This window comes from Poecilia reticulata, chromosome 21, assembly GCF_904066995.2.
Source record: "Poecilia reticulata chromosome 21, P_reticulata-male-v2, whole genome shotgun sequence".
Taxonomy (NCBI): Eukaryota; Metazoa; Chordata; class Actinopteri; order Cyprinodontiformes; family Poeciliidae; genus Poecilia; species Poecilia reticulata.
Genome location: NC_088850.1, coordinates 2,062,445 through 2,084,682, shown reverse-complemented (window position 1 = coordinate 2,084,682; position 22,238 = coordinate 2,062,445). Strand labels below are relative to the sequence as shown.

Sequence of the window (22,238 nt, the reverse complement as noted above, 5' to 3'; positions counted from 1 at the left end):
ATTGGATCTGAATCTGATTATGTGATCAGAAACTATAGAAATGTATTCATGCATTTGATTTTAATTACTTTTCATGAATTAACTGATTTAAACTGCGCTGAGTTTTCCAGAATGAAAGTTTTCAGTGGTTTTGGGTTTTAGATTTTTATCTTTTATCCTTCTGAATGAGTGGATTCTTTCTGGGTACTCCTGCTTCCTCCCACAGTTTAAAAACACAAACATTACAGCGTTGGATATAAAAAAAAGTTACTTTAATTTAATATTTTTCCTCTACTGAAACTAAAAATGCTGCTACATATAAGTTTTGAAGGTGAACTTGAGCTTAGATGAACAAAGAAATTCAAAAGTGCATAAACATTTGAAAACAGAATTGATTTCTTGTTTCCACGGACATCTTTGTGGGACTGGATAAGAGAGAGACTGAGGTGAAAAGGAGGGAGGAGAGGAGGACAGGAATGCTGCTGGAGGAAAGGAATGTGAGAGAAATGCTTGAGAGGTGAAAACAGAGAAGGTCGGGTTGATGGAAGCGTCTGAGCTGCAGGTTGAGTCCCTGAATGAGGCGGAGGAGCCGTGCAGTCTGGCAGCTAACGTCCGAGCTCTGAGGGGTCGACCGTCGGATCCGTTACTTTCTAAATTATTTACTCGGCTGCGTTGGGTTGAAGAAATTCACTGGGTTGGATGAAAATAAAAGGAGAAAACAGGGAAAATGGTCTGAAAATACAAACCGTGTTCCAGATCCGACCCCCTGCTGGTATATCAACCTGGCCATAGATTAACTTCATGATTTCCTTATTTTTCTTCAGCGTAAAGCTGTGATGTTGCAACATTCAGAAACCTTTTGCATTTGACTGCCTTTAATATCCAGAGTTTGATCTCCTCCGTCACAGTTTATACATCAGGATGTTGGTGTTTCTGACCCGGTGAGTCTCTCACTTCTGAAGGTCCCAGAAATCCCTCAGCCAGCCTCCCGTTCATAAAACCCAAAACACTCTGACATGTCAGGCCTCAGAAAAATGACCCGAAGGTTCTGCCTCCACCAGGTCACGGTTCAGTTTTCAGCTGTTTGTTAAATTCTCGTCTGTTATTATTTAAAAACGATAAAAAGAAGTCGTATGGGCTTCCCCTGCTTCCTGGAAAAGGAGGGAATCACCACGGCAACCGGTGACTCGGCATTTTCTGCCTCTTCTATATAGCCATAATGGCTGCCCTCATAAGCTATTTATAGCATCTGATTAGGAAAAAACTTCAAAATAAGAGCCTGTCTCTGTCATCAGCTAACTAAACTGGTGTCAAGTTCCAAAAGGGACAAAGATAAAGCTGAGTTAACATTTTCTCATGTCGTTTTTCTGTCAAACTCGTCTGCCGTTTTTATCTTTTTTTATTTTCTCATCTTCTCTGACCCAGAATGTGGCCTTTAGAGTATGAATAACCTCATAGAAGTAATTATCCAATCTGCTGGTAATTTGAGGCTTCGCCCCATTTTCTGATAAAAAAGCCGATGTATTTGCATCCTGTTATTTTTAATATAATCCCCTTACATCACACCCACTGTAATTTAAAGACATCGGTAGAGAAACACTTAATGTAAGGACCATAAAAGCCCAATTATTTAAACCAGTTAATTGAATTATTGGGAACACTGAGGGAGCTGCCAGAAACAGCCACACATCTAAATGTAAATTTGGCTCCAGCAGTAATCCAGCAGCCATTACGTTCCCTCAGTACTGACGGCTGAGGACAGAGGAGCTGAACCGGCTGAACCGAAGCTGGTGCTGATGATGTGCTGTTGTCAAGGTAACAGCAGGCTCCTCCGGGTGAGAAACGGTCCCAAAAACTGTCTACTTCTTTCAATACATTTAAAAATTGAGCGGGATCGTCCTGCTCGTTACGAAGACGAGCAGCAGGTGGACGCGAAGAGTCGTTTCTTTGCATTGAGTTGAGGATTAATTACAAAGGTGTCATGATCCGTGTTTTTGTGTGTTTATTTTTGAGTTTTTTTCTGTGTGATCCTGTTCCCTGTGAGTCCCGTCTCTGCGTCTTGTTGATTGTCTCCCAGGTGCATCTCGTTCCCTTGATTACCCCCCAGGTGTGTCTCGTTCCCTTGATTACCCTCCAGGTGTGTCTCGTTCCCTTGATTACCCCCCAGGTGTGTCTCGTTCCCTTGATTACCCTCCAGGTGTGTCTCGTTCCCTTGATTACCCTCCAGGTGTGTCTCGTTCCCTTGATTACCCCCCAGGTGTGTCTCGTTCCCTTGATTACCCTCCAGGTGTGTCTCGTTCCCTTGATTACCCCCCAGGTGTGTCTCGTTCCCTTGATTACCCTCCAGGTGTGTCTCGTTCCCTTGATTACCCTCCAGGTGTGTCTCGTTCCCTTGATTACCCTCCAGGTGTGTCTCGTTACCTTGATTACCCCTGTGTGTATTTAGTCTCACCTGCTGTCTGTGTTCTTCGTCGGATCCTCGTCCAACGTCGTGTGTACCAGTCTGTTTCCTTGTGTTCCTTCCCGTTGTTTTGTACCTCGACATCTACCATTAAACTCATCAATCAATCAATCAATCAATCAAATTTTATTTGTATAGCACATTTCAGCAGCAAGGCATTTCAAAGTGCTTTACATAATTAAAATAAAAACAGAAATAAACAGTGAGAAAGAGAGATTAAAAAAAAAAAATAATAATAATAATAAAAAAACAAAAAACATTACATCATTAAAACGTCGAAAAGAAAGAAGAAGAAATTAAAAACATTAAAGACATGAAAACATGGAAGACATCAAAACCCACTCTAACCCTAATTTAGCCATAAGCAACTCTAAACAGGTGAGTTTTAAGTTGAGATTTAAAGGCTCTCAGTGTTTCAGCTGTTTTACTGTTTTCTGGAAGTTTGTTCCAAATCTGTGGTGCATAGAAACTGAATGCTGCTTCTCCTCGTCTGGTTCTGGTTCTGGGGATGCAGAGCAGAACCAGAACCAGAAGACCTGAGGGGTCTAGACGGTTGGTACAGCAATAACAGATCTTTAATGTATTGTGGTGCTAAACCGTTCAGTGATTTATAAACTAACATCAGTATTTTAAAGTCTATTCTCTGAGCTACAGGGAGCCAGAGGAGGGACTTTAAAACTGGTGTTATGTCTCTATCTTCCTGGTTTTAGTGAGAACAGCAGCAGCAGCATCTGGATCAGCTGCAGCTGTTTGATTGATTTATTAGTCAGACCTGTGAAGACGCTGTTGCAGTAATCAATGCGGCTAAAGATAAACGCATGGATGAGTTTCTCTAGATCGCGCTGAGACATAAGTCCTCTAATCCTGGAGATATTTCACTTCATCATCTTACCTGGGTCTCAGCGTTTCTCCTCACCTCAACCAACACCCATTATGACAAAAGGGAGCTATTTAACGCATTTATCCCTGTTTATTTTTTACGATAACACATCAAACCAATGAAAAAACCAGAACGTATTAAAGGAAAGTGAAGTGGAAGAAAAAAGTCCAACTGTTGCATCCTTTGTGTTTCTAGTCATTCCTGAATCAGAGACGTTAGAAGCATCCAGTCTGGACACAGACTTCAGTTGTTCTGGTCGTGTTGATTTAAAGAATCTTCTTTATTATCCTCCACAAGGAGCATCAGCCACAAAAACACTTTGTTTAAGACACTGAACTGTTTGTTTCAGTAAACCTGAGCGCAGAACCGTGATGCTGCAGCGTTTAGTCTGTTCCAACTCTTTACTGTGAGGAAACCTCCTCGCTTCGTTACGTCTGAGTAATCCTTCATTGAGACCCACTTCTCTCCAGCTTTTGCTTATCAGTCGCCATGTTTGCATGGATGGACTTCCTCTGTGCAGGTACTGCTCCCTGATTGGTCGACAGGCCCGCACCTGTGCGGTGGGTCAGGTTTGTCTGTCAGCTTTTATCAGCTGTGGAGAGAAAAATGTCATCGCTGTCAGAAGAACGGAGCGGAAACGGAGAGCAGGTCAGATTTACAGATCTGGGTCTGATTCAGAGATCGCATCATCGTTGAACTTTCTCTGCACTGGGCCTGTAATTAAGAGGGGAATCATCGGAGTGCATTTCTGTATCACGTTGTTGTGGGAATGAAAGCAGCTCTCCTTGTCTGGCAGTCGGATTTGTCCAGGAGGAAACAAGAGAAGCAGCTTTTAGAGTCCAGTCTGGGTGAATCGTGTTGCTTCTGAACAAACCTCACCCCCCACTGAGAGGCTGGACTGGGAGCGGAGGGGAAACAGGAATGTGAATCTTGTTGCTCCTCTGAGATTCTTACTGTAAGAAAAGAGTGAATCAGTTTCAGGTTTCTGTTGCTCAAACATTAGCGAGTCAGATGTCTAATGTTAGAGCTCATAGCGCCACCTAGTGCTACGTTTTAGCGATTCAGACGCTTCTCCTCTGGATGTGTTGTTAAATTGGGAGCATCTGCTTTTGCCCCCGGGCTGCACAGTGGCGCAGTTGGTAGAGCTGTTGCCTTGCAGCAAGAAGGTTCTGGGTTCGATTCCCAGCCTGGGGTCTTTCTGCATGGAGTCTCCATGTTCTCCCTGTACATGGTGGGTTTTCTCCAGGTACTCCGGTTTCCTCCCACAGTCCAAAAACATGACTGTCAGGTTAATTGGCCTCTCCAAATTGTCCCTAGGTGTGAGTGTGCATGGTTGTGTGTCCTGTGTGTCTCTGTGTTGCCCTGCGACAGACTGGCGACCTGTCCAGGTGACCCCGCCTCTCGCCCGAAACGTTAGCTGGAGAGGCACCAGCACCCCTCCCGACCCCACTGAGGGAAAAAGGGTGCAAGAAAATGGATGGATGGATGGATGCTTTTGCCCCCCCAACTATTTACACCGTTGGTTTGGAAGAAATTCCTCCATTATATTCTTTAAGCAAAACATAAAACCAGCTATTAAGCCAAACCCCCCACGGGAACATTTCGTTTCCACAGAAACCGCATAGTTAAAGCGATAAAAATGCCACACAAATTACCATGAACTCCTCACACATGAACACAGTGGTGGTGGCATCATGCATCATGTTCTGATGGAGCCTACAGCACCAACCCAACCTGCAGGCCGCACCTTGTAAATCTCTCCCTTTCTTCAGTGCTTTTCCTTCCACTCAACTTTCTGTTGTTAGACGTAGACGCAGCTTCTGCAGCTGTAACCTGCTGTGACTGCAGGTGTCAGTGGCTGTGTGGTAGAGAACGGAAAAGTCACCAGTGATCCTTGTGACATAACATTTTCCCGTTAAAAGGCAGAGTTTGTTTTCAGTGTTCAGGACTGTTTTGATTTGGAAACTTTTTTTTTTTTTTTGGGGGGAAAGTTCATTTATTGTGATGCATTTTTTATGTCTTGGCCAAAAGTTAGTTGATGCAATGCTTGTTCCAGTTCGCTGCACCTTTAGCTGGACATTCAGCCTAACAGGCCGTGATGCTAAAAGCTAATAATTGACCCCAGATGACCCCAACATGCCTGACCGTGAGGAACAGCAGCTGTGAAGATGTGAAGCAGGATTTGAACACAGTTTCCTGAAGTGAAGCTGCACAGCGTGAACGTTTCTGAAAATGTGGCCCCAGACGGATTGTCTTGTACAAAGTTGGTTGTGGGTTCAGACGTGCAGAGAGAGAAATGACACACACTCCGTGCCGTTTCTGACGTTTTCAGTGCGTTGGCTGTGGTTTGGCTGCATCCAGGGTCGGGCCTCCGATGAACAGACTCCATTGTTGCTCCCCATGAGAAAGGCAAACCATTCTTTCCACTTTCCATTTCAGCTCTTGTGTCTCTATTTTTTTGTTTCATGTTGGGGAGCTCTCCCCTTTTTTTCCAGCAGTTTGAGAAAACCATAAAGGCCAACATGTTTTTCATTAGTGTTGTTGAGAAACCAGCCATTGGTGGGTTGGTGTTGGTTTCACTGGGAGTAAAACTCCACTAAACATTACTGTTATTTTTGATTAATGACTAAAGCTGTTGCTACATTATTGTTAATTATAGGGGTGTAACCTAACATAAAAAGCAGGGTTTGGTTCGCTTCAATAAATTAACATTGGACACTATAAAACTAAACTAACCGGATTAATTTTCTTTAATTAATGACGGATCGGTGGGTGTAGCCAACGGACGGATGGTTAGAATAAACATCATTTTATTTACATTGAACATGTAGTTGATCAGGGTTTGTTGATTAATACAGACTGCAGACATTTGCGAATGAAAAAGTCTTAAAATGGTTGGCTGTTGCTTTGACATAATCCAAGTTACCAGATGTACCTGTGAGCTTCATATAAAGTGCAGCTGCTGTGAAATAGTTAGTTTTGCAGCTAAATAGATGGCAGTAGTAAAATATAACGGCTCTTATTAATATTTCAGACTCTAAGTTTGCCTTCATACTGTTGAGAAATGTCTGCATGCCTATTAACTGCATTAAATATGTGTCATGGCAAATGGAAATATCCCAAATCCAAATCCCCCTAAATTATTCTTGTTGCTCTTCTCCGTTCAGAGATTATAACTGGGGAACAAAAAATATTTTTTGGAAGTTGTCTGTAGTATTAAGACTATTTTGCACCACTGAATCCAAACATGACATCCATTTTTCTCAGTCAGGTCAGGTTTTTATTCTAATTTGATTTGGATAAATCTGATCTTCTGAGTAAATTTATTACATTTTTGTAACATAATCAGTTCATTTCCGTTAATATTTCTCATCCAAAAACGGTTTAAGGAGAAAAAAGATGTTTTCTAACAAACTGTATTAATTAAATGTTATTTCTGTAAGTTGAATAATAAACACTGATTCTGGTAAATGTGAACTGAACATTACGACTTCATTGTGAAAAATCCTCCGTCTCTTTTCTGTCCTGATGGAGTTTCTCCGCCTGCTCGTCTCTCATTGATCAGATTGAGTGATCTGATCAATGAGGAAACTGATCCAACGTGAGAACAAGTCCTGCATTTTGATACTAATGCTGCTCCATAGTTCAGAAAGTTGACCCGATGGAGGAAAACCAATGTGATTTTTGGATTCAGCTCATCAAAATTACCCTAAAACAGTTGAAAACCCCAGACATTTTTTGGCTGTTGATCTGTGTAATCAATCTTCTATTGATTGATTATATAACTTCTCTTTGGCTGCTGAACTTTTCTGTAACAGAACATCTCCCAGTGTGGGCGCGTTTTCTCCTGATTTTAGGAAAAAACCTCTAAACAATCTTTCTTGAGTTTCTTGCTCAACTCTTGAGAGAATCCTTCGTTTGTTGCATGGATCTATGAAGTCCTTCTTGGAAACTTTTCTTCATTCACTCCCTTTGCTGCTGATCCAGCCTGATAACTTTACCTAACTGAAGTCGGCGTTTGCCTCGTCTCTCGTTGTTGTTCTGGTCTCCTCTCCGTCCCGTCTTCCTTTGTCCTGTCCTGTTGTTATCAGTCATGTAACTGGAGGTTTGACTCACTGGCTTTATCCCACCATCTGCTCCAGTTCTGGGCTGCGGCTCCATAAACTGTCACGTGGTGCTGACTGAGGCCCAGGGCGAGTTCACGTCACCCTGCTACCCCCAGAAATACCCCAACTCTCAGACCTGTAAGTGGACCGTGCGAGCGCCGACCGGCTTCATCATCCAACTCTCCTTCTTGGACTTTGAATTGGAAGAGGCGGAGGACTGCATGTATGACCGGGTCGTGGTGAACACCGGTAGCACTGAATCAAAGTTTTGTGGTCTGACGGCCCGTGGTTTGACACTAAACTCAACAAGGAACGTGATGGAGGTTTCCTTCATCTCTGACTTCAGCATACAGAAGAAGGGCTTCACGGTTAGCTTCCAACACGGTAGGTTCTAGCTACGACTTGCAAACTAATCCAGGTGGAAAAGCCCCAGATGCATCAGACAGGAGCTGTAGGATTGGTTGAAATGTTGATTTCTCTAAGATGCCTCATTGGAGGTTTGTTTTCAGCCACTATCATAAGAGTTGACTTGCAGCTATCACATAAAAATGTTCATCAACTGATATGGCCAGATTATGATGTACTTTCTTGAGGTTGATGTTTAAAGTCTAAAAAAAATCTTGTTTTGTTGTTTATTGATCCCATTTTTATGCAGATTTGGATAAATGTAAAAACAATCAGCATTTTACTGTCTTTGCTTTCTTTCTCTGCTTCTTCCATCTCTCCCTCCAGTCGCCGTGGCTTTGAGGAACCAAAAGGTGAAAATCCCAAACAGTAACGGACAAATCGCAGAGGTCCTCAACTCCGTTTCCATACCGGCGCTCGATGAATTGACCATATGCTTTGAGGTGGAAAAAACAGGCTCCAGTCAGGTGCTGGTTTAAAAGTTTTTTCCTGCATTTTCACCATTTTCATGTTTTAAGTGTGTGGGGATGCATCAACGTCAAACCTCCATCCCTGTGTCTCCTGCTCTGCTGCAACCAGATGTCATGAAGAGAGCACCGCGCCTCTCTGCAGACAGGCTCCTGCTCTCTGATTTCCATACAGGCAATTTAACAAGAATTGCACAAATGTATATAATTCCTCTTTTACCAAGATAGAACAAATTTTTGTTGTGTCTACATCAGTGAAAGACACTTCAGATGAAGTATGGCAGAGCCTTTACTCAATCATTTCCTGCCTTAGATGAAGTCAGTGACATTTAGGGCACAGATTTGGCTCAGGAGACACGAGGTACATCTTGTATCCAGTGGTTTGTCTATTCAAAATTCCCACTTGCTGTTTTTATGAAAACAACCAAGGCTGAGATGGTTCTTTCTTGGGAACCATTATTCATCAACAGCTGATTAAATGAGCAAGACATCAGGAAAGGGGACCTTTGTCAAGTTGTGCTTTTAAACTGTCTTATTCCTGTGTTGCTTTCAACTTACTCCCAGTTCTTCTGGTTCCTGAACAGAAAGAATGGCTCTTCACCTACTACGACATCAACAACAACGTGGCGTTAAGCTTTGGCTACAATCAGACGGGCATGGAAATGGTTATTGACGGAGTGGTCTGCCCAGTAGAGTCGATCATCTCCGTGACTGAGTTCACCTCTTCCATGAAGTTCTTCTGTGTCCTCTGGATGTCCTCCAACGGTCGTGTGGCCGTTTACTTCGATAGGCGCTACTATGGGAAGACCTGCTCGCCATCTAGTGGCCGCTCTGTGCCAGCTGGAGGAGTCTTCAAATTAGGAGGTAAGAGGCCTCTACTTGTTAATCTAACAGTCTCTATGTGGTAACTACCATGGTGGACTTCTTGGTCAAAATGACTTGATAAATCTGATGAAATAAAATCGAAATCTTTGTAAAAGAATCCAGATGATTCAATTAGAAAAGACTGATAAGCTGGCTCCATGAATTCCCCACTCGAAGATATGCTAGGTAATTACACACAAACCTTGTGTCAATGAACCATTTTTGTGGTAATTTGTTGGCTCATTTTCTTGCTAAGATCCAAAAATGGCCCATTTTCAGCTACGTCCTGTTAATGATGTCACTAGATCCTTAGGAAGAGAAACCAGCCACATGACAGATTCTCCTCTGTAATTAAGCATGAGGTGCTTTAAGGTCTATTCATCCTCTGGTTCACTACTTGAATGTTGCTAAGGAAAAGCTTAATATTTCTAATATAGTTTCTAATATAAAACTTATGGAAACCCGATGTCCATGTTTGTGATGGTAGGGCAGACAAAGCTTTCCTGCCACAGCTCTTAAACAAGCAGTTAGCATGCTGTTTTGTTAAATATTAGGGTGTGAACACATACCTGGTCCGTGTTCTCCTCATTTCGTAGTCTTTCTGAAGTATTATGACAGTTCTTGGTGTAAAATCCATCCAGAAAGTTGTAAAGCAAACACGATGTTCACTTTGAGCTGTGTGCATTCATGTTCAGGCTTAGGGGTGCAGAGCTTCAGAGGGAACATGTACAACCTGCGCATGTGGAACCGTGCCATGACGGTGCAGGAGCTGAGCAGCTTGACCTGCGACATGGTGGGGAACGTCATCGACTGGGACAACAGCCAGTGGACCATCTCGTCCTCTCTTTCTCAGACTGACAACACACTCAGCTGCAGTGAGTAAACTTTAAAACCTGAATCTGGTTTGGATGGTGGGCATGAGGACGCTGAAACGTGGGGTCCAAGTAGCTAAAGATGAGCTGCGTGTTAGGTTTGAAGTAAATCTCATTCTTTTTCAAATATAAATATCAACAATAGCTGGTAGGGATTGCTCAGTATAACTACAACTAAACTGTTAAAGTGGATTTGTGCAATGAAATACCTGAACTGAACTTGATCTGAACTGGGACCTAAAAGAATTGCGTGTTGACTTGTACTTTGGAGAAATTACTTGCAAACATCTCTGGTGATTCTCCCCTTTTCCACGGGAGCTGCTCTGTAAAAACTATGTTGTATTGAAAACAATGGCAGAACCTTCTAATGGCCTCATGTTTTTGTGCATCTGTTGTTTTTTTTATGTAGAACATAGATGCCCAAGTTTGGTCCTCCAGAGCTTCTAATGCACTATTTCTGGATTCCTTGACCAAAAATAAACTGCTGAAGGCTTCAAATGCCAATTCCTTCAGGAAAAGTCCAACTTTCTCAGAGCCATGGAGCTGCACAAATTCTTTTTCAGGCTTTGTAAACAAAATCATATATCCATCCATTTTCTTTCACCCTTGTCCCTCAGTGGGGTCAGGAGGGTTGCTGGTGCCTCTCCAGCTAACGTTCCAGGTGAGAGGCGGGGTCACCTGGACAGGTCGCCAGTCTGTCGCAGGGCAACACAGAGACACACACACTCACACCTAGGGACAATTTAGACAGACCAATTAACCTGACAGTCATGTTTTTGGACTGTGGGAGGAAACCGGAGTACCCGGAGAAAACCCACGCATGCACAGGGAGAACATGCAAACTCCATGCAGAAAGACCCCAGGCCGGGAATCGAACCCAGAACCTTCTTGCTGCAAGGCAACAGCTCTACCAACTGCGCCACTGTGCAGCCCTCAAACATCTCACATCAAATCTCACATCAAATTAGCCAAACAGGAGACAACATGGAAGTAATGGTTCAACCTTGAGGCAGGATCCAAAGCGATGTGGAATCAGATCAATCACCAGGTCCAAATGCAGAACATTGGCTTGTTTCAAACAGGAACTCAAAGTGTTAAACTATTCAGGCTGTTGGATATTTCTGCCAAATCCTGCTACGTTCTGCCTTCAGAAGGTGAGTTAATGGTTTCCAGTAAGCCGGCTGGCTGAGGACCAGACTTCACTTTGAGTCTGGGTTTGTTTGGCTCAGTTGGAGAAGTTCTCCCACAGTTCCCAGCATGAGCTATGGAGCGGTTCAAGAGGGACACGGTGTGCCGATTTATTCACTCTTTCACTGTATTCTGTACCCACAGTAGCAGTAAAATGCATTATGCACACAGACCTTGTACAAGCCAAGGTGTGGGTTTATAGAGAGCTGTGAGTGAGTGTGGAGCCTCAGTGGGCTTTTTCTCCAGCCAGCTGTGTATGCAGGAAAGAATGGCGCTCCGTGTTTATGGAGCAGTTCTGGACGTCTCCATCGTGAGACTCTACATTGTCCTGCACACACTTTAACTTTCATTTAAATACAGGAAAACACCAGGATATACAAGCAAACTTGAAGGTAATTTTCTCCTAACTTCCACATGTTTGTAATTTCACAAGGTGCTGACAGAGCTTCATTCCTGGGGTTCCCAAATCGCCCTCTGCTTGTTTTGGTTTTCCTCGTGCCCTCCACCCAGCTAGCTTGTTTGAGCTGTTAAAGCTCTGCTAGCATCTGATTTAGCTCTTCATGTTTGACCTGTCCATGGTGTTAAGTAATGGGGAGCCCAGGTTGTTGTCCAGGCAAGTTTTTATGTTTTTTACTGGAGGACACGCCTCTGATCTTGACTCTAGGCGTCACATCAGGGTTAAAATTTGCCATAATCAGTTGTTCTGATTGATTGTTTCCTTCTTTCCTTCCCTCCCTCCTTCCCTGTTTGCTTCTCTCCTTTCTTGCTAGTTTCCTTTCTTCCTTCCTTTCTCCCCTACTTTGCTCATTTCTAACTTTCTTCTGTACATTTTTTTCTTGCCTCATTGCCTATCGAGGTAATTGTCTTTTTTTTTACCTTTCGTCTTTGTTTCCCCTATTTATTCCCATTTTTTATTTCTTATTTCTTTGCTTTCTTCATTATTTTCTTTAATTAACTGTCGTTTTCTGCTTTTGGGTCTGTACATTTGTAAAATAAAATGAAAACAAAGTAAAAGTATTTGCTTCTTATAGAAATAAATTACAGCAAATGTTTTTCATGGTTTGTCCCTAAAACGGCTGCAGCAGAACCGGGTCCTTCAGTTCTGCTGCGTAAGCAAAGTTTTGGTCCTTGAGGTTGAAATGTGCAGCGATCTTTGTTATTAAGGACTTAATGAGGCTTTGGATGCAGGATGAACTGATGACACCACCAACACATCGAACTCTGTGGTTTTACACCATCAACTAACTGGTGAAATGAACGATAATTTGATCCCAGTTGTCTTGTTTAGATGACAGTTCTGGTGGGTTTTCTGCTATTTCCAGCATAGATATATAAATCAGTGATTCTGGAGAATAGGGACAAAACGGGTCCTATGGATAAAGCACAAAATTTGAATAAAATACACACAAAATAAATATTTTTTCAAATATCTGACTAAACTAACCTGGGTTATGTGAGCACAACAATGTATATTTTCCAGGTATTTGCTGAATATTGTTTTATTTTAAACATTGTAGTCGGTGGATGATGCCTGTAAAATCCCTTGTCCAGGAGCAGAACTCAATACATTATAATAGTTTAAAACAATTAAAGAAATACTAAAATTATATATTATGACAATTAAGTACAAGTAGTCATATAAATAATTATAAAAGTATCAATAAACTCAATTAAAAATAATTTTTATATATTTTCCAACTCCATTGAAATTTGTCCCTAATTTTTGTCAACACTGTCAGACATGAAAAGAATGTAAAAAAAATCAGGCATTATTGGGGGCACCAGAACTTCTGAGGACCCCATGACCGCTTCCTCTCTCTTCCTTTGCTAAGAGGGCTAGTTAGCTCCGGTTAGCTCTGGTTAGCTTAAGTTATTCTTTAGTTTTTTCTTCTTTTTATTCCTAAGTTGTTTGTCCCAACCATGATGTGTCAACACCATAACTGACAATTTACAAAACTTTGATGAAATTTTGTGAAATAAAAGCGTAATTTTGGTAAAATGTAAAAATTTCATGGACCTGATGAGCTACAATATGGCCTCCTTCAGAATAAGATCATATAAATTGAGGTAGTTTGGCATTTCGTCAACTCCATCAGTTTTTGTGACTCTTTCAGTGAAATTGTTGTCAAATCTCACTTAAATGTGCAATTAATTCATTTTAATTTATTTTACATAAATTGCATTACTTCACATGTACCAAGTTTTTCATTTTACTCACTAGTTTGTCACCACCTTCAGTTCTGTGTCAACTCCGTCAGATGGACTTTTTGTTGTTTTTTTTGTTTTAAATAATATTTATTTTGTTTCTTGAGAAGCTTTTGTCATTAAAAATTATTTTATATTTATTTTTGTCATATGGTGATGACAACATTCTAGGTCAGGTCGATTAAAAATGTAATTTTTAAAAAAATGTTGCAACTGGGAGCCTGCACCTTAGCATCTTTACATTTCCAAAACATAATTTGTCATATTTGCATACATAATGTTGAGAAATTATAAAAAAAAATATGGGAAAATTAAAACCCTTTTACCCATAAAAAAACTTGATTACTGTAAAAAATAAATGCTGTAAATTTCTAGAAAAAGAAATAAAATATATATTCCATGAAGTTCTGCTTTGGTTTTAGAATGAAAATATTTATACTCTTTAAATGAGGTTTATTATTAACTGTATTATGATGTTGATTGTTTTACCTGATGCCCACTAACCTTTTCTTCTTTTCACAGTCTGCTACCCTCATTGCATTCATTTAACTGCTGCTGCGCCCACTAGTGGTGAGTTCTGCTAACACGCTTCTAATATGCATAGCTTGTGCTAACAGAGCTTTAATGCATGGAGAAGAATGGAGGAACCAGTGATTTTAGTCCTGTAAATAAATGTCAGTCTGAAAATGTTTGTTACCAGCAATAGCACAAAACTCATTCACTAACATCATGTGCTGACATTAAACCTTTTGCTTTTAGCTGTGGGAGAAATTAATAAAACTCTTCTTTGAGCTGCTGGGGGGAAACGGCGTTAAGATGCAGGAAAATAGTTTAATTTTAACACATCCAGGTCCAACTGAGAGCAGTTCCAGAACCACATGAACCATGAAGCCGGGTCCGGATCACTGAGAGGCAAACAAACGGACAAAGATGTTCTGCCATTATGTACTGAGTTTTAATTTAATAGATCTTCACAAGTTGCTACATAACGGGAAGGTGGAGTGATAAATAAAATGAAATGTTTTTCACATATTGTTTCAAATCTGAAAAGTGTGGCATGTGTTACTATTCAGTCCCTGGTCCGTTGCTTTGGAGAGTCTGCATGTCTCTCTGTATTAAAGGTACAGCGACTGAATTTACCACCTTCGTAAAATAATAATAAAAAAAGACATGGAGAAAATGTTTAAATGTTTTATTAGTGAAATAAACTTCCAGTAAAATTCTTACTTTTTAAAAAATCAATATTAAGGAATTATTTGCTTAAAACAAAATCCAATATTTTGCTGAGTAGTTAAGGTCAGATGTTGTGTTTTTGCAGCGTAGAGATGGATAATGTAGAGAAACACAAAGCTGCTTCCTCAGAAACACAGACAGTTTTATTCCCCTGAAAAAATGTAAAACATTCTGCTCTTCGTTTCTGGTCTTTACTCATGATGGACTTAAAAAGTCTTAAACTTGAGTTGATGAAACCCTGACTAGCTTTTCTGACAAATATGTTTAATAATTCATGATTTAACGTGTCACTTTGGACCAGGTTGCTTTGGACAGATCCTCATCTTAAAACAGATTTTTCCGTTTACTCGGGCTGTGGACAGTCAGTCAGTGTCCTCTGCGTCTTCAGAGGACTTCCTGCCCTTTTGATACAGACTCTCCTCTTAAGCCTGGCTGAGCAGAAAAGCCTCCTCTGAACAGCTTCAGATGATTTGACGAGCACCTGTCAGGCTGCGTTTGCTGCAGCTCCCTGTTTGCAGTGTCAGTCAGATCGTCAGGCTGACGCACAGCCTCGGTACATCCCCCCCTGCGGTTGTCACGGCAGCACCAGGAGGCTGTCAGTCAGCCGCTCCGCTGCTGTCAGGCACTCCGAGGCGGTTCCTGATCTCCGTATCTGACGGAAATCTGAAGGTCATCTCTGAGCGGAGGTGGAGCTGAGCTCGTTGGATATTTATGAGGTAGCCACAGAAGGAGCAACTAGTTCACTGTTTGATTTTTTTTTACAAAGATACAATCAGCTTAGTTCACATCAGCAGTGAGAACTCTCTGCTTTCTTTCCATCGACGTTCGACTGACGTGAATCATTTAAATCCTGAGTTTCACTGGAACCGCCTGGACTTTGACACAATTCAGATGAAAAACTCCACTGAAATATGGAGCAGAAATCCTAATTAATCTTGGAGTAACTGGCATGGAAAGCCGTTTAATTCAAAAAGTAATAATTTAATAAATTGTTGATGAATATTTAATAAATGTCCACATGAAATAAAAGCAAAATAGATATAAAGGGAAGCTTATTTTTTCAACTTCCTTTATTTCAAGATTTACTGATAATATAAAATCCTTTACTTATTAATATCATAATTGTTATAATTTATGACACTTTTATTTTGTAAAACTAATTTATTTTTGTAAATAAAGGTGGTAGGAGAGTCATAATTCACAGTGAAACACGTCCTGCACCAACATGGGCTGAAAACGTGGAGATGGGTACAAAGTTATAGGAATCTTATGCAAAAATGTGCTAAAAATGTTAGCACTGCTAACCCTAAAGCACTAACCATAAACATTAGTTCCCCTAAACCAACATGGTATTTAGCAGAAGCTAATTCTAAAGCACTAAAAGTGCTAACTTTACCCATGTCAATAATGCAATAAGTGCTGCAAATTTGTCATTACTTACCTACCTGAACAATTTCACTTCAAGACACGAGGAGAGGAAATGGAGCTTTGTCTTCAAAATAAAAGCATGGATATAAACATCTAGCTTCTTGAAGAATCCTTAACAGTCGATAAAACCTCAACACAGCTGAAAGTTTACAAAACAACCAGGTGAATTAGCACTTTAGCCTGTAAGCAGAGAAAGTAATGAGGGAAGCTAAAGGCGCTTAATGTTTTCAAAGTTCAAAGCGTGAAATGAGAAAATGAACTATTAGTTTTAGAAAACAAGCTACACTGAGGATCTAGATGGAATAATGTGACCATGAAAAAGGAAAGAAAAGCCTCTAAAAAGAGTTCAGCACTTTAACGTTATTTAACGAATGTGAATATTTGTTCATATCCTAACTGACCTGAACCAAAGCAGATGACAGCTGTTACTGTTAAAACGTTTAGAAAGTAAAATAATTAGAACATTGACAAAACAAATACTGTTACTTTATCTTTACATAGATGATGAAAATCCCCAAAATGACTGCAGCTTCACCCTGCCTGCATTCTGTCCCCTTTTTTAAGCCTCTGATGTTGCTCCTCTGATATTTCTCTACTGCTGTAAATCACCTCCTGCAGAGACTCTGAGCTGTGAAACGGTTCACTGGACAAGGAGAGTTTGTGAAAATCAACGTGAAATCATCTGGAGCCCCTGTAAATGGGTTGTTTGGTCATCTCAGACAGGATCAGAGCGGAGAGTTACGGTCCGGTGTGAAGCCGGTGGTGTTGGTCAGGTATAACTCTGTCATTTTCAGTTGGGCTGTGATGGAGGTTTTATAGCTGCTGCTGCTGCTGCTCGGCCTCCTCAGGACTGTTTTTCTCCAACTCTGAGCTCTGAGGTCATCAGGTGTGTTAAATAAAAGCAGCTGTGACTCTTTGCTGATGTTGTTGTTACACTAACAAGCAATATCAACACAAAACAAGGATAAATGCTGCTGATCAGTGGCAAGTTTTATCAGTTATTGTTATTAATTACCTCTACATAGCTGACATTTTGAGTGATTCCTCCGAGTTTAACACATGGTTGAGGAATCTTGACTTTTTTGGCCTTCGGTCCAATCAGAACCAATTTTCACGGCTTGTGTTGAACGCGGGGTCCCGTAAAGATGCATTTCCTCCCTGCCTGCACTTCTACACAGATTTTTATGGTTGTTTCAACTTCATGGTGCATTTAAATCTAATTGTACTCCCAATTATCTATGTTGGAATCCAGTATTCCAGGGTTTATGGATCACAAACATCTGCAAATACTTGATACTCCCTCTGAAAACATTTAAAACTGCTTTTCTTAGTAGTTCAGACACTAAATACACTTTAATATGCTTTAATACTCACTGTGGAAACCAACGCCATTAACGTTAATATCAACATTCTTACAGCCAATCAGCACCAAGGAAAATAAAAGGCACCATATATCAAGTCAGCTTCCCAATTAGATTTTTCTTTTGGATATTTTACATTTTCTCTTTGAAGGAATCTGCAAATATGCAAATCATTTGTAGTCACATTCAACAGAAAACTACAGAAACATGTGATGATCCGCTGCAACTTTAAAATACATTTAGATTTGGTATCGTCACCAAATTTGTATCCAGGACAACACAAAGAACATCCAAATAGTTTCACTAAAATTAAGTTAAATGCTCCAGTCATGTCTATACGGGCACTTGAAATGCAGAAATGCAACAATATTAAAATTTTACCATAAAATGTCAAAACTGTTTTAATTTGAACGCCTGTGGGAAGAAAGATTTGAAGTCAGGTGTGACTCTTCTGGTCTATGACGCTCATTAAAATCTTTATCGTTCGTCTTATTGTGTTCCAGGTGTGTTTTATGTTTATATATGTTTAGCCTGCTTTAATCAAGTTCTAATTCAAGTTCTAGGCAACTCTAGTTGTAGATCTAGACTAGAACTAGAGTTGCCTAGAACTTGAATCCTAGGCAGCCAAGCTGTTTTGCGTGGGTGTGAATACGTAACCAAACTTTGAGGACCAACAAAAGAAACTCTGGTCCACCTATAAATCTAGGCGTCGGTTCGGTTGAAGTGAGCTCTGAATGCACATGTGAACGCCAAGTGGACCGGAGAAAGCAGGAAGCAGACTGTGGCGCAAGGCATTCTGGGTAAATAGAACCAAAACAGACATGTGAGACTAGAACGAGCAGGAGAAATGGATCGTGATATTTTACCAAAGACAAAAGAGAAATCCTACAGCCTCTAAAATCTGATGCTACTCCACTTGTGTTTACATGTGCGTCTTCTTCAGAGGTTTTCATGTCGTTTCCCGCAGTGGTTGTTGGTGCAGCGCCCCCACAGGAGAGAAGGTGAACAGGTTTTTGTTTCTGCTTGGTTGGTTTGACTCAGAGCAGAAATGCACCACAATGGAAACGAAACAAATGTTGAAACTCTGGTTCCAGTCAAACTGGGTCTGCAGGACCATCATGTGTAAACAGCCTTAGTGTCTCCTTCGATTTGTTTTTGACCAGAACCAGGAACTTAAGAGTAACTGAATAAGAACCTTTAATAGATTTTCACATTTGTTCTTGCATTGGATGGGATTTCATTTGTTGAAATGTGCCTCAGCTTTACGGTTTGTATAAATCTGATTTATTTAAGGCTGGTGTAGTTGGTTGTGCGTTGGATCATTTTATATATAAGAAAACAGGTCTTGTCTCTTTTTTTATTAAAAAAAATCAGCAGGCAGGATAGTTTTGTGCTCACAGCAACTTGCTTTGACAACCATCCAATGACGAAACCGTCTGCCTCTGAAACAGCCTCAACTCTGTGCGGCTGCCTGTCCTCCTACGGACGTGTCTGTGGATGTAGCGCCCGATGTGTGGGCTGCAGCTGCATTAAAATTCAGAAAGCTAGAGAACAAGAGGAGCCCAGAGTTTGGTCTCCATGCTGCTCTTGTGAGAAAAGAAAAAAAGTTTGAGTTTGTTCTTCACCACAAACTTTAAAAGTAGTGAAGAGTTTCATAGTATTTGCTCAGATGTTCCCTGTTCCTGCATGTTCAGATAAACTTGACGTCACAACAATGAGCTCTAGGAGGAACTGATGCTTGATGAAATCAGTACGGATGTTTGATCATAGGTTTTGTAACATACTGGGCTGATATGAACAACCAAGGTTTATTTCCATTTGCTTGTCATTTTGCGTTAGCTTAGCGATGTCTGTCTGCTCTTCAGTGGAGTTGCACAGTTAAAGGCTAACAAAGCTTTGTAAACTTCTTATATCAACTTTATTAGTTCATTCTTTAACTTCAGTTCAGGTGTACTTACTTTCCTTGTAGGAACAATCCAGGACTTATTCTGAACCGTTTGTCCCCTTCAGGTTCCAACCCGGCTACAGGCTGCGACCCGGGCGGACTGGGCTGCTCAGGTAGGAAAACTAAACGCACCTCCAATGCCTGTGCTGGAATTAAGAACCTTAAATCCTAATATAAAAATGTTTCTAATTTTATTTTACATGGGAAATATGTTTTATAGTATTTATTAATTCCTTTGTTTGTTTAATCAAATTAGAAATGTTTGCTAGATTCTGACTTAATTGGAACCTTTTTCCTCACATGAACCAACTTGTCCAAAAGAAGTAAAAATAAATAAATGGCTTGATAAATTAGCTAATGTGGCAAATATTTACTGCGACAGACTGGCGACCTGTCCAGGGTGACCCCGCCTCTCGCCCGAAACGTTGGCTGGAGATGGGCACCAGCACCCCTCCCGACCCCACTGAGGGAAAAAGGGTGCAAGAAAATGGATGGATGGATGGATGGATGGCAAATATTTAATAAAAATAATAATCAATAGTATTCATTTGACATTTTTATGGCTCACGTGTGAAAATTTTATCATCTAATAACATCAACACTGTGTATGTCACATGTGAACGTTTTCTAAGAGTTTTTATAGTTTCACATGTGCAACACAGGACTATATGTTCCCATGTGTTTTTCATTGTAATTTCAGGTTACTAAGAAGACAAATATCATTTTTTTCTAGATTTATTTTTAATATTCAAGGAGTTTTAAAGTTTTTATGAGTTCACTGTTTGCTGAGATTCAACTATAGCTGTGTCTATATTTGGGAATCACACAGGAAGTGGATCTCTTGACATTTTTCCAAGAACATCCTGTATTTTTGAGATTGTCTTTGGTACCACGTTCATCTGTAAAGACAGAATCAGAGGGATTCAAACCCTCAATCGACTTTCCAAGTTCCTCAGCCTGAAATCTGTGAAACATAAACCTCAGATGAACCTTTTTGTCAGGAATGCGATCATCCAGGAAGCTGCTGTCTGGATTCTGGACGTCTTAGGAGAACATTTCTAACCTCGGCTGTCACGTTGAGCGTCTGCTTTTCCCAAATCGCAAACTTTTTCTGGCCTCTGAGCTCTGCGAGTGCATCCATGCCCCTCCGAATGGGAGGAACTGCAGTTCAGTCCAAAATATTCAGACCCCTGCTGATACTGAAGTGAAAAGGATCACAAATCTGTCAAAAAATAATAAAAACAACGTAAAAGTGTTGGGGGATTTTGTAAAAATAAAAAAACATTTGGTGAAATTAAAAATTCACTGTGAATTTGAGCTGAACTGTACTTTCACTTCCAAAATCAAGCATTTTGTAGGAATCGATAAGCTTCGGGGTGATGATTGTCTTTGGCAGAAAAACATTTGTATATTCTCTCTGTTGGTTCTCTCAGGATCCCAAAATATGGCTGCCAGTTTGATGTCTTTAAATCAATTCAGTAACGTACAAAGGGAGTTAAAACTGAGTGTGTGTGGCTGGTTGGTGGACGGACGGATGGATTTGTTGTTTTGAGTGATGCAGACGTCAGCAGCATCTGTTTGTTCTACAGTTTCCTGCTGCTGTTTTCACTGCAGTCGCTTGTTATTTTTGCCTCTTCATCGTTTTGTACCTTTGCAGTTCTGGTTGTTGCATTTTTCACGTTTTCATTTGGGAAGTGGCGCCACCTTCACTGCCTCCAGCACCAATTAAAACCCATCAGGATGACGCTGCTGGCTGCTCCTCTTCTCTTTCTGCTGGCTTCTTACGGTTCCAATAGTTTCATAGAAACAGAAGAGCAGTAATGGTATTTAAAGAAACTTTTTGTAAGTTTCAGGAGGATTTGGCATCTGAGGACGGTAACGACTTGCTCCGTTTTTGGGACGTTGTTGATCTCCTTTTGCATCACATTTATCTTTCTGTGTTTTATCCAAACATCTGTACTTCCACCAGCTGCTTCCTCTCCCACCACCTCATCCACTGACTCCACTAACACCAGCCATGCTACTAACGCCATCTCCTACGGTAAGCAAACCTCATCCTGCCTTCCCAGTCATTCATTCCTACCCTTTCATTCTTGAGGTTGTCAGGGATTTTTTTTTTATATATTTTTGATGTTTTTTCAGTTGTAGACCCAGTTTCTCCTTCAGCTGGTTTAGAGAAATGGTCCCTTTCTAACCCTGTAGTGAGAACAGTGAGAATGTGTTAACACCAGCATCATTTGTCATCTCCAGCCTTCCCTCCTCCCATCCCCTCCACCTCCACCCCTAGCATGCCTCTAACCTCAGCCTTCATCACCAGCTTTAGCAGCAGCAGCACTTCCAGCTCCTCCTCATCCTCTGGTAAGCCTTCATCTGCTTTGCTGCGTCGTTGTTTGCCAGGACAGTCTTTGCTTATTGGATGTTTTGTATCAGGACATGATTATGGACCTTACCACAGGGACCGCGTTTCATTGGCTAATGCCCATTTCACGTCACAGCGCAGCTACGACGTGCGTGACCGTAAACACGTGGACCGGCAGAAAGGTTTTGCGTCTGGACTCGGAAAATAATGGTTCTCCACAGTCAGTGATGTATCTGCACAGGCGATGTCAGGTATCCTGGTCGTATTTGTGGAACTAAGCTAACTAACTAACTAAACTTCTCATTTATGGAGTCGTTTGTAAAGCTACACATGACTCCGCCTTTATTAACAGAAAAAAATGGGTAAATTGTTCAGTCATATTTTCACCATGTTGTTCATTCAGTTTTAAATGTAACGTGTTTCATTTATAAACTACACATTTAATTAGCAAGCAAAATATCTGGTTTACCAACTAAATATTTAAC

The 22,238-nt window shown here is 40.9% G+C and overlaps 1 protein-coding gene across 11 annotated transcripts in view; it reads left to right on the top strand.

The window, feature by feature from the left end:
- Positions 1-22,238, top strand: part of adgrg6 (adhesion G protein-coupled receptor G6) — a 72,957-nt gene that overhangs the window by 17,287 nt on the left and 33,432 nt on the right. For 3 of the 11 annotated variants that reach the window (XM_081602159.1, XM_081602163.1, XM_081602162.1), the window contains exons 3-10: positions 7,463-7,810; positions 8,159-8,298; positions 8,883-9,162; positions 9,858-10,037; positions 13,950-13,997; positions 19,460-19,507; positions 21,364-21,435; positions 21,645-21,752. In XM_081602159.1, the coding sequence (XP_081458285.1) occupies positions 7,463-7,810; positions 8,159-8,298; positions 8,883-9,162; positions 9,858-10,037; positions 13,950-13,997; positions 19,460-19,507; positions 21,364-21,435; positions 21,645-21,752 (1,224 nt within the window). The remainder of the gene's footprint in view (positions 1-7,462; positions 7,811-8,158; positions 8,299-8,882; positions 9,163-9,857; positions 10,038-13,949; positions 13,998-19,459; positions 19,508-21,363; positions 21,436-21,644; positions 21,753-22,238) is intronic. The other 8 variants (XM_081602164.1, XM_081602166.1, XM_081602165.1 and 5 more) reach the window with 5 other exon arrangements.